The sequence below is a fragment of the Zea mays genome, chromosome 3 (assembly GCF_902167145.1).
Source record: "Zea mays cultivar B73 chromosome 3, Zm-B73-REFERENCE-NAM-5.0, whole genome shotgun sequence".
NCBI lineage: Eukaryota > Viridiplantae > Streptophyta > Magnoliopsida > Poales > Poaceae > Zea > Zea mays.
Window position 1 is genome coordinate 129,742,769 of NC_050098.1, and position 15,554 is coordinate 129,758,322.

At 45.2% G+C, this 15,554-nt stretch overlaps 1 protein-coding gene across 2 annotated transcripts; it reads left to right on the forward strand.

Moving 5' to 3' along the window:
* Window positions 1-866: 866 nt before the first annotated feature.
* LOC103650547 (protein MODIFIER OF SNC1 1) lies at window positions 867-15,152 on the forward strand. 2 transcript variants are annotated; one of them, XM_008676125.4, is made up of 9 exons: window positions 867-1,463; window positions 8,940-9,020; window positions 9,110-9,154; window positions 9,270-9,633; window positions 9,721-9,802; window positions 10,174-10,254; window positions 10,353-11,884; window positions 12,366-14,759; window positions 14,847-15,152. In XM_008676125.4, exons 1-8 carry the CDS (start codon window positions 1,432-1,434, stop codon window positions 14,688-14,690), a joined length of 4,542 nt encoding a protein of 1,513 aa, XP_008674347.1. In that variant the 5' UTR covers window positions 867-1,431; the 3' UTR covers window positions 14,691-14,759; window positions 14,847-15,152. The 2 variants fall into 2 exon arrangements, with proteins under 2 accessions (XP_008674347.1, XP_008674348.1); XM_008676126.4 differs by having other exon boundaries at window positions 1,006-1,463; window positions 12,366-14,763.
* The last annotated feature ends 402 nt before the right edge of the window (window positions 15,153-15,554 follow it).

The following is a 15,554-nucleotide window of genomic DNA, read 5'->3' on the forward strand; positions in this document are numbered from 1 at the left end:
AATATTGTTCATTTGATTTGAGTGAGCAAAATATATGATGTTATTCAACGATCTGAACCGTTAATTTTGATGTTATGTTAAATATAGGTGCAATTTGTTTGATGGATTTCGTAAATATTATATGTGTGTGGATTATTTGGTTGGATGTGTTTTGTAAAGTGTAAACTGGTGTATTATATGGTGTTATAGATACTAAATATTGGACCCCTAATAGTTTTGGGCCCCCGGCCGTCGCCTCCCTCGCATAGGCTCAGGGCCGGCCCTGGACATACGAATAAGAGGTGTTGAAACAAATGAAAGAAAGAAGTAATGCATAGATAGGATTCACACATATGGACAAAGACAACAAAGTTTTAGAACGCGTTTCACAACTACATTTAAACAAGGTCTACTTTATTATATATAGATGTCGTCGCAACATACAAACACCTAGCTATAAAAAGGAAAAAGGATGAACGAGGATTTGTGCCATTACTATTTAGTTGTCAACGATATATCGTGTAAAATAAAAAGCTATACTGTAAGTTAAACTATTTTTAAAGTAAAGTTTAAATATAGAATAAAATAAAGGGAAATTTGGATCCATACCATTAAAAGATCACTACTTTGGATCCATACCATTACTATCTCACTTACATGTGGGTCCACATGAGTCAATGACATGTGGGGTCCATGGTATATATCTAAAGTTTGGATCTTTTAATGGTATAGATTCAATTGTTCCTAAAATAAAAGATAAGATAGTTGCTCAAAACGGTATTGGTAGCAAACTTGCAACGCAAGGAGTATTAAACTATCGCCTCTTTGATATCCTTGGGTCGCACGGAACGTCCAAATCATGGGGTTCGACGTGGCCAGCCAAATTCATTCACCCCCAAGCCGGACACCGGATCCTATGCTCCCTGAAGCCACACCATTTACAGATCTCCTCCGCTCCTGTTCCGCCACGTGGTTTCCTTTGACATCTGTGCCACGAGAGCACGGGCTTCCGTCCCCACGTCCACTCCCGCCACGCCACGCGTCCGTCCTCCCAGATCCTTCATTATCGCTCTCACGAGCGCCTCCCCAACCTTCCCTCTTCCCCTCCCCGCGTCGCCTCGTCATTCCGCCTCCAACTCTGACGAGCGGCCCCACCTGTCATTGTCTCCCCCGCCGCTCGCCGGACCGGCAGGGCGACGAGGACCCGTTTCCCCCTTCCTGCTCCGGCACCCCCATCGCGTCCTACGCTGCTGATCGAGCGAACCCCATCCCCCCTGATCGCTCCGTCCGTTCGACCGCCTAGGGTTTCGGCGTTCCCCTGCCTCCCCGCGCCTCCTTGGAGGCGGTCCCAGATACCTCGATCTCGCTCCGCAGTTGGTTCCGCTCGATTCAACACCGGGGAATTAGAGAGGTGGTTTCCGCGGGGGAGCTGCTTTGCGGGGAAGTGGGACCATGGCCTCGAGCCTGGTTACCACGGACAGGAGGTTCGTGATCTCCATCCCACGCTCCCAAACGATACAATTATTTTCCTATCTTTTCATTCGCAATTCTGGTCTGATCGTGTAGTGCATGTGCATTGATACGTGTGGCTTTTTTCTTAAAGAAATAGAAAAAGTATTTGTTTGGTGTGGGGGAGTGGGGGTGTCGGAGAGGTATAGATGCTAGCTTTTGGATGTTTGGGTTTGATACTGAGCTGCTGGCCAATCGGCTCAATAGAGCTACAGAGCTCAGCTGGTGTGGCACTTGTGTCATCATGTGAGGACCAAAGTGTTTTATTTGTGAGAATTATATGAAGGTTTTGTTGGTTTGGACATTGGATGTGTCCAGTAATCCAACTTGCGTGGACAACACCAGAGACTGTTAAATGATGCAGTGATTTATGATCTGTGCTGTGAGCTCGTCCTGGAAATTCTGGATTTCTGCTTACGATCTTGTGCAGATGGTCCTCCTCTCTTGATAGTTTGCTTACGTTTTTTTTCATATTTAAGTCACCCCTTCTGTTTTTTTGCTTAATTTTTCTGTGTCATCTATTTGTGATTTTATGGTGTGGTTAGTAAAAAGCTTGGATGCTCTATGCCTCTATTTGTACTAACCTCTGATCACAACTATAAGTTCTTCTAGGTTTGTCTTTGTCATGTCAAACTTTATTCTTATCTTTACCATCGGTTTAAATTTTTCAACAGAAGATTGAAACTAGCAGATTCATTGTGAAAACTACTTTAGAATATATAACTCTTCTCATTAGGATAATTATATATATATATATATATTAATATATTACCAGTAAAAATTGAAAAAAGGCTGTCTTACGACAGTCCTAAATGGACTTACATTTGTGATAAGAGGAAATAATATTTAAGTTGAGAATCCCAAATTTAATGTTTGTATAATAACATTGCTATTAATAGCACTTGCATTAAACATGAGGCCCTAAGGCCAATATATATACACCGACCCATGAAGGTAAATATGCACTAAATCCCTTAAACAATGGAAAAATACATGAAAACATAAATACACATCTAACATCCCCTCAAACTCAAGGTGGATCAATCACATTGAGTTTAGAGAGAGAATTGATGCTGATCTCTGGTCTATGCCTTGGTGAAGAAATCAGCCAACTGAAACTCAAGACACATATCAAAGACCAATGGCATCATCCTATGCTCATGTATAATAAGCATCAACACCAATATACTGAGTAAGCCCATGCTTCACCAGATCATGAGTAATATTAATAGCACTTGTACTGTCAGACAAAAGAGGAGTCGATATAGACACAGAAACACCAAAATCAACAAGCAACCACCATAGCCAAGTCACCTCTGCCATCGCAAGAGACATAACACGCAACTCAGCTTCTACGCTCGAATGGGAAACTGCTAGCTGCTGCTTAGTCTTCCACGCAATGAGGGAACCACCAAGAAAAACACAATAAGAAGAAAGTGCTCGACGATCCGAGGAATCACTAGCCCAAGTCGTATCACAATAGGCATGAAGCTGCAAGGAGCTAGAGCAAGGAAATAACGAACGACGAGAGATAGTTTCACGAAGATAACGTAGAACACGAAGATGATTGTATTGACTATTGAAGCTGAGCGGGGGCATAGACAAACCGACTCATGACTTAGAATATACACAGAGTACGAGATATCAAAACGAGTAACATCAAGGCATGGCTACCAACAATATGACGATAGCGAGTATGATCTGAAAGAGGCTCACTATCAGTGGCAAGTGGCATGAAGACAAACGTTGAGCTCCATGGGAGTTTCAACAGTGCGGTGATCAATAACGAAGCTTGATCAAGAAGCCCCTGAATGTATTTCTCCTGAGAGAGATAGAAGCCCTTTGGAGTAGAGGAAACCCCAATCCCAAGAAAATACCGAAGATGACCAAGATCAGACATACGAAACTGCTCACTAAGACACACCTTGACAAAGGCAATGCATTGAGAATCATCCCCTATAATAATCATGTCGTCAACATAAAGAAGAGTCCTACCTAGGGGTGGTAATGGATCACGATCCTAATATTTCTTCACAATTTGTTTGAGCCCTTAAATAATAATAGTTAAAAAATGAATAGAAATAGAGCCTGATCCTTATCCGATCCTTAAATTTTATAGTGTAAAATTTAGTGCCCATTACCACCACTAGTCCTACCATGAGATGATGCGTGCACAAACAAAGCATGGTCATGAGTACTGGCAGAAAAACCAACAGGAGTGATCACAGAAGCAAAACGTTGAAAAAGCCTGAGGAGCTTGCTTGAGACCATAAGGGTTGATTTGGTGACCAGGGGATCCTGGGAGGATTGGAGGGGATTGAGGGGGAAATAAACTAATTTCCCCCTCAATCCCCTCTAATCCTCCCGGGATCCCGGGTCACCAAATCAACCCTAAAGGGAATGACAAAGCCAACAAACCATCGCCCACAGGAATAGAATACCCAGGTGGTGGCTACATGTAAACCTTCTCACGCAACTCACCATTAAGAAAGACATTTTTGACATCAACATGATCGATATACCACTCATGAACAGAAGCCACTACAAGAAGGGTGTGAAGTTGTGAACAGTAATCATGTGAGCAATAGAGCAAAAGTCTCATCATAATCACGACCATGTTCTCGCTGGAAGCCATGAGCAACAAGACGAGCTTTGTAACGCTCAAGAGAACCATCGGAGCAAGTCTTAACCTTATAAACCCACTTATATGTGGTAGGCCAAACATGAGGGTGATGAGGAACAATCTCCTAAGTGCCAGTACTCTCAAGAGCAGCAATCTCCTCAGACATCGCAAGTTGTCATTCAGGACGAATAACAGCATCACGATAGGAAGTCGGCTCAGAAAGAACAGATCTAGCAAAACCCTGCCATGTAAACAGGGCCAAAACCATAGCGATCTACAGGCTGACGAGTACGAAGACTATGACGAGTAATCAGCTTCGGAGAGTTATCACCAAAATATGGCCCAACCGAAGAAGATGAATCAGTAGGGGAGACTGAAACTAGAGAAGCAGACACACCAGAGGAAGGCGATGGAGTAGTCAAAGAACGATGTTGTGTATAGACCTGTGTCACAGGAGGCTTGATAGTGTAGTCGGGACTCGGGAACTAGAACAGAAGTCTCTGAAGAAGACAAAGACGTGGACATAGAAGGAGGCGCAACATACGAGGGCACATGAGGAGGAGGAGACACAACTGGAGGTGGTAGGCGGGAGAGTGGCACACTTGCTATAGCAGAATCAGGGATAGACATGAAAGACAGAGGATCAACCAAAGATGCAAAGGAAGCTTTAGAAGAAGGACGAGGGTAGAAAGGACGAGTCTCAGTTAAGACAACATCTCGGAAATTCCACATCCGATGAGCAACTAGATTCCAGCAACGATAACCCTTATGCTCAGTATTGTACCCAAGGAAGATGCACTCAACAGACTGCGCTGTCAGCCTAGAGCGCTTGTGATCTGCAAGAAGCACATAACACACATTGCCAAAAAGATAAAGGCTGGAGTAATCAAGCATCTTGCTAAAGGCGCTTAAAAGGAATGCCACCCTAAAGAGCGAAGGCTGAATGTTAGTCAAATAAGTGGCAGTAGAGACAGCCTAGAGACAACTTCAGCCCAGAGTGAGGGCGAACAGAAGAAGCATGAGAGCGCAAGCAGTCTCAAGAAGATGATGATGCTTGCACTTAGCAACACTGTTCTGAGCATGAGTACCAGGACAAGAAAGCTGAGCAAGCGTACCTTGCGCAGCAAGAACCTTGCGAAGAGCCCCAGAAAGGTTTTCTCTTGCAGAGTCAGCACGAAATACACGAATAAATGTGTCGAATTGAGTGCAAACCAAAGCAGAGAAATGATTATAGATGGATAAAGCCACACTACGGTTTTTCATAAAACAAATCCATGTGTGGAGAGAAAAATCATCTATAAGAATAATATAATACTAGGTATGTGCCCGTGCCTTGCAACGGTACAACAAAATATTCAGCAAAACGTTAGTGCACAACGATTACATGGAAACAGTGATTGAAATGTGTAGAAGCTTGGCTCAACCCTTTTCACCCTAATCTTGCTTCCAGCACGGTTGGCATCATCTAATAGATGATCTGGTTGTCAACAGTAAAGGAGATACTTGAACTTGGAGATTTTTAAAAGGAATTCAGAAAAGGATTCTCAATTCACAATCTACTTTGTAAAGCATAAAGACGAATACACAGTAGCAATGGAATGAAATATTTGGCCTGCACGGATGCAATGATACCATGCTTGCCAAAGCGGATTGCTACACCTGGAGCCAGATGTTGAGCATGTTTATTTATATCTACTTTTCTTTAGCAGTGCAAAAAAAGAAACATATATATCTCGTCCGTTTGTTTAGGATTGAAAACATGATAGCAGTTCAATTGATTAACAGCCAGAACATAGCTGGTCATATAAATATAATAAACATTTTGTTGGATTGGAAACATGATGACACTTCAATTGATTAACAACCATTCAATACACAAACTTACAAATCAGAATTTAATAAAACATAGCCCCGGTCCATGTTAGAGAGTGCGACATGTATGGTATATAGACTAAAAATCTGGTATGCCTGTGAAATACAACTTGTAGGAACCAGTTTCAGTTTCCAGTCTTACAATCAGCAAGGAGAGCTAAACGATGACATGGCTACTGAGCATATTTGATGTTCATACCCAAAACTGGCAATATGATAAGGAATACAGAGGCGACCAATAGAATATACCTGATCAGGCCATCATCAATCACCAAACCACTTATGCTCTTGAACAGCTCGAATAGAGCCTCAACCTCACTAACACTGTCTACAGAAGCAAAACAAAAGCACGTACTTAGCTAGATCTAGTGAGGGAAATTTAGAAATTACAGAAAACGCAAGAATCATGCAGCATGCATCTAGTGCTCCTACACAGATATCTATCCTAGTACAATACACTATATCTAGACGAAACATTTGGCATCTCCAATCCCATTCCAACAATGAAAATCATTGAAAACTAAATAAGAAAAAAAGAACTCACGCGGGTAGCTCGTATGCGTATGGCAAGGAATGGGATTGGCGAACTCACAGGCGGTCTGCGGGAAGCAGTCATATAAGAGCAGAGCATAGCAGAAGACAGTCCTCCGAGCGTCCTGGCCGGCGACGACTCCTCCGGCTGCATCCGGATGCTGGCGTTCATCTGCTCCTCGAGCTGGTCCTCGGCCTTGCCTGCACGAACCACAGCAGCGTCAGCGAAGGAAGCTCCGCAAGCAGTCCCCACCATCTCCACTTCTACTGACAGGCGGAGGAAAGATGACGCACACAACACACCGAGGGGGGTGGCGCAGTATCTGGCCTTGACAAAACTGAGGACGCAGAGGGACAGCAGCATGGCGCTGATGATGACGCCGTTGCTGACCCGCCGCGGCTCCTGCCGACTCCTCAGCGACGACTTCATCCCGCCCTCCGCCCGCACGCCCAGATCTGGGGGCCGCACCACGCCCAAAGCAGCAGTCCCTCTACTCCTGGGGAGGAGAGCGGGCGAGGTGGCAGGGAACGGGAACGCCAGACGAAGAAGGAAGGGACAAGGGAGGGAGGAAGCAGAAGGAGACTGGTCTTAAGCTGTCGTGCTGAGCTGGATCTACAGGTGCTGGTATTGGTGGGGAGGGAAGGGGAGCACGAGCGTGGAGCGGTTGACCGGCGCGCGGACGGCGATGCCGAAGGGCCAACCAGCCACACGGGTGCCGCACCTTGCACCCTGTGAACCCGCATTTCTTCCTCCTCGGCACCGGTACCGGCTTCGGTGGCTCCCCGACCGCCGCCGGGACGGGACCTCCAGGAGGCGCTGGCGGCTGCTCTGCCTCCAGTGGGCTCCGGGCGAGATCCCGGACGTACTGCCGGTGTCGCGCGCGCACCTCCTCAGCACCGGTGCCGGCTTCGGCGGCTCCCCGTCCGCCGCCGGGACGGGACCTCCAGGAGGCGCCGACGGCTGCTCTGCCTCCAATGGGCTCCGGGCGAGATCCCAGACGTACTGCTTGTGCCGCGCGCGCACCTCCTCGGCCATGGCCCAGTAGAGCCGGCGGTACACACCTACCAGCTAGTCGGGCCGCGCGGCGCCGACACCGGCGAAGGACCTCCTGCGTGAGCGCCTCCGTTGTAGCCTCCATCTCCGGCGATGGCGGGTTAGCGATGGCAATGCTAGGGTTTTTCGGAGTTCTGGGATGATGCCACAACGTCCATGGCGAGCGGAGATTCGTACGGGCTGTGTAATTTGGGGGTTTAGCGAGATCCCAGAATATAACAGAACTGCGGCCGCCGAAGATGCTCGGATTGGAAGGGGCTCGGATGGGGGCATGGGGCGGAGGCGTCCGTTGATGGCGGCGCGGATGGAGTCGCGAGGTGGGGCAGAGGAGAGGGAGCGCGTCCGTGCCCGTCGCGGAGAGGATGGAAGGGGCGCGGATGGGGCGGAGGAGACAGAGGCAATGGCATCAGTCGCGGAGAGGAAGGCGTCAGTCGCGGAGAGGAGAGGGAGGCGTCAGCGGTTGGCAGAACCATGGGCTGTGGACGCCTACAGTGAGTACAAAGAGATTGATGACCCCTTTTGAAGCAAAGGGAGCCAGGCCCCATACATTTGAGTGAACAAGATCAAAAGGACGCTCAGACACAGATTCACTAGAATGATAAGTAAGCTGAATCTTTTTGCCCAATCGACAAACCTGACACTGAGCTAACAAAGATGACCCAGAACTCATTACCTAAAACTGAATTTAGGAGACCATAACGAATCAAGGTAGACAAACGAGAGCCACAAAGATGACCCAGACGATGATGCCACTCAGCAAAAGACATGGGCGAATCAGCTAACACAGAGCCGACAGAACTGGCAGGTGCAACAGAAGCAAGATGAAGCCAGTCAAGCTACCAAAGGCGTTGAGAGTGACAACGGCGAGGGCCAGTACCAATTAGGCGATCCGCAGCAACAATTGACGGCAAGAGTGCAGAGGAATAAGCGGTAGAAGTAGTTTTTTTACAGATCAGACCAGAGCCCGATTGCCAGCCTTCCTCTATTATAGAACAACCGTGTGTACCCCTGATCTGATATTGCTGTAGCCTGATATACAAACGCATCCTATTCTAACAATTGCATGTACACATAACAATTGAAGCGATAAGGCAAAGTATCTTGACCCATCCAGAACTAGCCATGTGCTAGTTATCTCAAAAGCTTCTGAACATAACTTAGTTTCCTGGATTTTGTCCCACCTATAACAATTCTTCTGTTGCACCTGCTGATTAATTCGTTTCCTTATTATGAACGGCCTTATTTTGTGATGTCATTTAGTGGGATATTTCGTATTTGTAATTTGTATTGGTACATTTTTTTTGGTTGTACCGATTGCAAAAGGTTGTCTTTGTACTTGCATAATCAATTGTTCTTTATGGTTTCCTTCAGATGGGGTGCTACTCCTGCAAGGAAATCTAGTATGACTGTTCTGGGAAAAGTCCCAAAACCGATTAATTTACCAAGTCAGAGGTAACAGTTTTCCTATTGCTATTGGTAGCAAATCGTTAATTCTATATACTTCTCCTATATGTGGATTGCTTTTGTTATTTTTTATTTAGGTTGGAAAACAATGGTCTTGATCCCAATCTGGAACTGGTTCCAAAGTAAGTATGCATCCTTGTTTCCTAACTGCTCATATGATTCAAAATTCTAAGGTTTAGGATGGTCTTAATGGTCTCTCATAATTACTGTGTCATGATGTTATTGTTTCAATGTTAGGGGCACCCACACCTGGGGCAGCAAAGCACCATCTACAACACCAAACGCATGGAGTTCCTCATCAATTCTGTCTTCCAAGAACGATGGAAGTTCCACTTCATCTAGTCACTTCAATGTCCGGCCCACCTCTGGCGGAGGCTCAAGGCCATCAACAGCTGGAAGTGAATCACTTGGTTCACCCAATGCTTGGGGTGCAAATTCTCGCCCATCTTCAGCATCAGGCACATTTCCATCATCTCATCTACCAATGGCCACAAATCGTCCCCAAAGTGCGGAAACAAGACCTGGAAGTTCACAAATTTCTCGATTTGCGGATAATGCTTCAGATAATGTGAAAGCATCGATAAGGACTATTGATAGATCGGTAATGCTGCAGACATAGAACTGGGTCTAGATCAGGGTTTAATCCAATACATTATTCAGTTCACATATACATATTTTAACTGTGTAGGAATCTTCATCACGTGGGCCTGGGTTCACATTAAGTACTGGTGATTTCCCAACGCTTGGCTCTGAAGCAAACAGTCAACGAGGTATGTGCAACATAAAGTGTGCTCTATAGTTTTTATGTTTTCAAGCTATTTGCCCCTACCATATTGTTTCTTTGGGTTTATAGTTTTTATATTTAGTATGTTAAATTCTGAGCTGCCTTGAATATCTACATATGTGCTAGATATAAATGCTATGGTAAATTATTTGGTAATTTTGTTTTTTGTTCGTATATTTTTGAATTACAATGGCCGGTTTCACCTACTTACATATGTGCTAGATATAAATGCTAGCATTGGTAAATTATTTAGGCCAATTTGTTTTTGTCCGTATATTTTTTAGTTACAATTGCTAGTTTCATCTACTTAGTTTGCATATAAGAGGAGTTCTCTTTACACGTCTTCTTTTATTCCAGGGCATAGTTCGAAAGGGCGCCCAACTTCTAGTTTGGGTAAAGAGGTGTCGCAAGGTGAACAAGTGAAGAGCCTAGCAACTGGTATAATATATTTCATCATTACAACATAGGTTAATAGCTTCAACTATTGTTTCATATGTATTGCTTTACCTAGTAATGGGAAATATCTTGTGTGCTAGGAACTGGTGAAGTAATTTCACCATCCAATAATCACCCTGTTGATATCATGAAGACAGAGCATCATGCACACACTGGAGGTGCTCCTGTCCCAGCCACAAGTGTGCCAAATGAAGGCTTGCAACAACAGCCATATCCACCAAATTTTCCTATGCCTCCTCTGCAGTTTGATTCATGGCGTGCACCTCCTGGTCACCCCCCTGAGGGAATGTGGCATAGAGGACCAGTGCCAGGTGGGCCATACAGACCTGTTGGCCCCCCTGGTAGTTTCCCTGTCGAACCCTTTGGTTATTATGGCCAGTTCCCACCCAACTCCGAAGCTGCAGGAAGGCAGGGCTCAGGGCATGGTGGATATCACACTAAAAATGATGTGTATCATCCTATGCCTCATAATTCCTATATTATGAATCAGCCTGTTATTCCAGTCAGACCAGTTTATCAGGGTCCAGTGCTGTATGATGGGTATTATGGCCCTCAAGCAAATTTCAATAACACCAATGTTAGAGATCCTCATTTTGTTGGAGGTCCTGGAATACTAAATCAATTCCCAAATCAGAATGACAGGTTTCACCCTGGACATCCTCAAAACAGACCAGGCAAACATGAAACGGTCCCAAGGGAGCAGCTGGAATCTGATAAGCTACATGTCTTTCACCAAGAACACCCTGGGAGTTTGCATGATAATCCAGATCGTCTAGGAGGTTCCCGTGAATTTGAAAGGAATGTGCAGCCAGCACCGCCACTTCTTCCACATCCTGATGGAAAACAGACTGATATGAACATGAGGGCAGATACAAGGGACACCTTTAGTGAGACTGAAAGAACCGTGGTACTTACAAAATCGGTGCCTAACCAGAGAGGTTCGGTTGGTATAGACCATTTGTCTGTTTATGAAAACACACGATCCCATCACAGAGAAACTTGTGATGGCACTCTGCGCAAGAAGTTCAAGGAGGATAGCTCAGTTGTACTTGACCAGCATCCTGTCATTAAGAAGAATGCAGCTTTAATAGAGAAAATTGAGAGTTTGAACAACAAAGCCAGAAATGTCTATGCACAGAATCTCCCAGAACCAGCTTCATCCAAGGAATTCAAGAAGCATAAAAAAACTACTGATGTTTCATCTAATGATGTCATCAGTACGACATGCACATCTGATCAGGCAGTTTCTGTTTCACATATTTCTGCTGTGGTGCAGAGACGACCAAATGTGACCATTGAGGGTACAATTCTTGGACCGGCACATTCACATTTAACTGAATTTAGCAAAGCTGAGAAGCTTGGTGATTCAATTAACAATCATTTACATAGGAGAGTTGATTCTTCGAGAAACAGTTACCATGGTCCTTGTAAAGATAGGCCAGCTAATAAATTCGGAAGTTGTGGACGTGGAGAAAGTTACATAACTAATTCATTACCAGTAGCTGATTTGGGGAATGATATCCATCATGGCCAACAACCTCAGATTGCCTCACAGCTGCAACCTGTGATTGTACCTGATGATATGCCAGCTTCACTCGATTATGAGTCTCAGGTATGTAGTTGTAGATTTGTGCTATTTTTACAAATTGTTTATGGCTATCATTCTAATATTTTGGAAATTCCTTATTGCAACTAGCTTTAGGTGGGGACATTGACCGAAGACCACTATCAGTGAAAATTTAATACTCTGAAAACCATCTTGTGTATATGATAATCAGGCAGTTAGAAAACTTTGTTTTTTCTACTGTAGCATTGCCATTGTTTGAAGTTATAATAACTCCTCGTACCTTGTTTATTTCTATCTAGGATCTGGTTGGTATTCATATCACAGTACAACTGGTGCACATCGTCAGAAAACACTAGCTTTTGCTAATTAAGACACATTTGTTTGCTTTTGGTGCTTGTGGAATTTTGAAATATATAGAACAAAAAGCAGGATGCAGCATCAAATGCTCAAAACAATCAGGTAGTTGAACATGGTTCTTAGGAGTTTGAATGTTGGTTGCTCACTAGTGTCATTTTTTCCTATTCAGCGGGCAAAAATGAAGGAGTTGGCTGCAGAACGTGCAAAAAGGATGAAAGCTGAGGAAGAGGAACGGATAAAGAACCAAAAAGCAAAAGCACTCGCAAAGTTGGAAGAATTGAACAGGCGATCATCAGTACTTCAGAAGAAATCAAATGATACAAAAGTAGAAACTGATGATGCACATGATAAGCAACAGATTGGACTTGATGTGAATGCTAAACTTGACACTTCAACTGAACAACATGATGTTGTTACGCCTGATAGGCTTACTGCTCTTCTGCCTCCTAATGATCCCAATCATACTATGGTTCAGATACAGGCCCAGTCTACTGCACAATCAAATGCTTTAGATGGTGGCAAAGCGCATGATGCTCATACCACCTCATCTTTGGTCAAGAACACACACAGCAACATGGAGCATGTTGTGCAGAAGAGTATCTCACAGTCGCATAATATCAGTATGGTAAAGACTAAGCAAGGCTACAGGAAAAGACAGGTTGTTTCAGAGGAGAAAATTTCTGGCGAGAAGGCAAGTGCTTCAGTAACCACTGATTCCAGTGTGCAGAAAAATGTTGATGTTCCCGTCGACACAGTAACGGCTGTTGTTGCACCACATGATGATCCCCCAACTCAGAACAAGAAGGGAACCCGGCATTTGAGGAGTAAGAAAAAGGTAGATGATGCTTCAGTTATTTCTAAACATCCACCTGTGGTGTTTAATGAACAGAATACAGTGAAAATCTCTACCGAGCCAAAAACACATACTGGTGGTGTTATTATCAGTAGCTCTATTGTTCCGATTGAAGGTACTATTGTAACTGTTGGAAGTATAACTGTTGGTGGACTTTCACTTACAGCTATGAATCAGGAGCATGTTAATTCAGCAGATGGAACAAATAGTACTGAAAGTGGCCTATCAAGACCTCAGCAAGCAAGAAAATCTGGAAAGCATCAGCATGTTCTTCGGCCTGTTGAGAAGCCACATGGGAATGATGGTGTCTTGTGGGCACCAGATATGCTACCATTGCATAATGAGCAGTCTGATGGAGCCATGCCGACTGCAGCAGTAGCTGACGTCACTCAGCCAGCTGGGAAAGCCATCAATGATGGAGAGAATGTGACAAGAACAAAGAGGGCTGAAATGGAAAGATATGTTCCCAAGCCTATGTCCAAAGAGCTGCAACAACATAATCCAAGCCATGATAAGGAAGCAATTGATAAGCCCGGTGCTGCTAAATCACATCCTGCAGCCGAACCCAAGAAAACTAGCAAAGGACATGGGGGCAAATCTAATCCTTCTTGGCGCAAGCGGGATCCAGATCAACCTGCTATGGTGGCACCAAATTCTGTTGACCAAGCAGACAACTCTTATGAATCAAAGGAGGTTCAGAACTGCACCGATATGAATCAGCCTGTTGAACTTGGCAAGGAAGATACACAGTTAAAATCCAATGTAGATGCTGCTGCTGAGAATAGCTCAGCTCCAGCTCAAACTGTTCCACTATCTGCCGGTGGTGCAAAAGAACATAGTGCGGCTAACAGGCAAAGGCGACAGCATTTTAAGGCTCAAAGAAATGAAGCAAGTAGCTACTCAAATGAGAGCAAAGTTAGAGAGGGCAAGAACGACTCTGTCTATCAATCAGCATCACCGGTGATTGATTCGAACTCATCCAATCACAAGAATGTGCCAAGATCAGATGTGAAAAACAGCGGCATAGTTTCACATTCTAGAGCCTGGAAGCCGAAAACCAATTCCCATCCTCAGAACAGCTCAGACGGCAAGATTGCTGTTGAAGGGAAAGTGGATTCCCATGGTGGTAGGCTTGAGCTGAACATGCCCAAAGGATCTGATACAATTACCCATCAAGACACCAGCAGTAAACCGATGAAAAGGAGTGATGGCACCGATGAGGCCTCACACAGCAAACAGGAGAACCTGACACAGGAAGATGGTAACCAGAAGATCGAGACTGGACAGGAGCAGGCTAATCCTGCACCGCGTCGCCAAGGCCAGCCCAATGCAAGGTATCACAGGGGAGGTGGGGCACACAGGGGAAGGGGCGGTTATGACACTGGGAGGCCAAACCATGGCACAAACGCGGAGAGGTGGAAGGGTGGCAGCCATCTTGAATACCAGCCGGTCGGATCCCAAAACAAAGCTGGAGGCGACTTCCAGCTGAGTCAGGGCATGGAAGATCGAACCGAGGGGCCTCCTGCATCTGGACAAGCGTTCGGGGAGCGTGGCCACAGCAGGGGGCTACGCCCAGCAGGCCGCTTTGTCCGGCGAAACACTGCCTCTACGTCTACCACTAATTCTCACCAACATGAATAATCTTCCGCGGCTGCCACATCCGCTGAGCTGCAGGAAAAAACTCGCCTTCGTGGTGGCGTTTCACAACATGTAGGTAAAATGTGCCTTCGTGGTCTGTACAGGGAGCATTCCCAAATCTCAGCCCCCTCCATCGCTAACATGTTTTGGGGTTTGCAGATTTGGATGCACTTGGGTGGGCGGTTGGTGTCCGTCGTCAACGACGAGTCTACGGTGGTGAGCATTAGGATCATGTAACGGTATTAGTCTTTGCCCCAAAGGGCACACCCTGGCCCCTCACGTGTCACGTGTGACTAGATTTTTTCCAGAGGAACATCCACCCTTGTTTGGGATGCAACGTTGGAACGTGTGCTAACAGAGTTGTGTTTGAGAACTGGGTTTAAATGTTGTTAGCCTGTGTTGCTGATGGGAACTGAGAGTGTTGGTTTTTGCCCAACTTTCATGGCATGTCTTTGTTTGATTGTTGGCTCTGTTGTTCATGGCAATCGCTTTGGATCCTCGCGACCAAAGAAAAAAGTAGTAGCTAGACATGTAGCTGACAATTTGCGTAAGCCATGTCAGTGCTACCATTTCATCTTCTAACGTAGCAGTGGTCTACAACATGTAAGTGATGGGTCTTTGGGTGTCGTGGTCTCCGAAAGTAATGGGGGTTCTGCTGCTCCCATTCCAACGCACGTCCTGTGAGGGTGTGTTTGGCTATGGGGGCATCAGGAGTGGCGCGACTGCTTTGTTTCAGTTTTTAAGAACAAAGCGATAACGTTTGGCAAGCAGAATAAAATCACTCTAGTTTTGTTTGGTTGAAGAGTAGAATAAAGTGGAGCTACTCTTTTTTTTATTTGGTTTTTTATTTGGTTGAAGAGCCATACG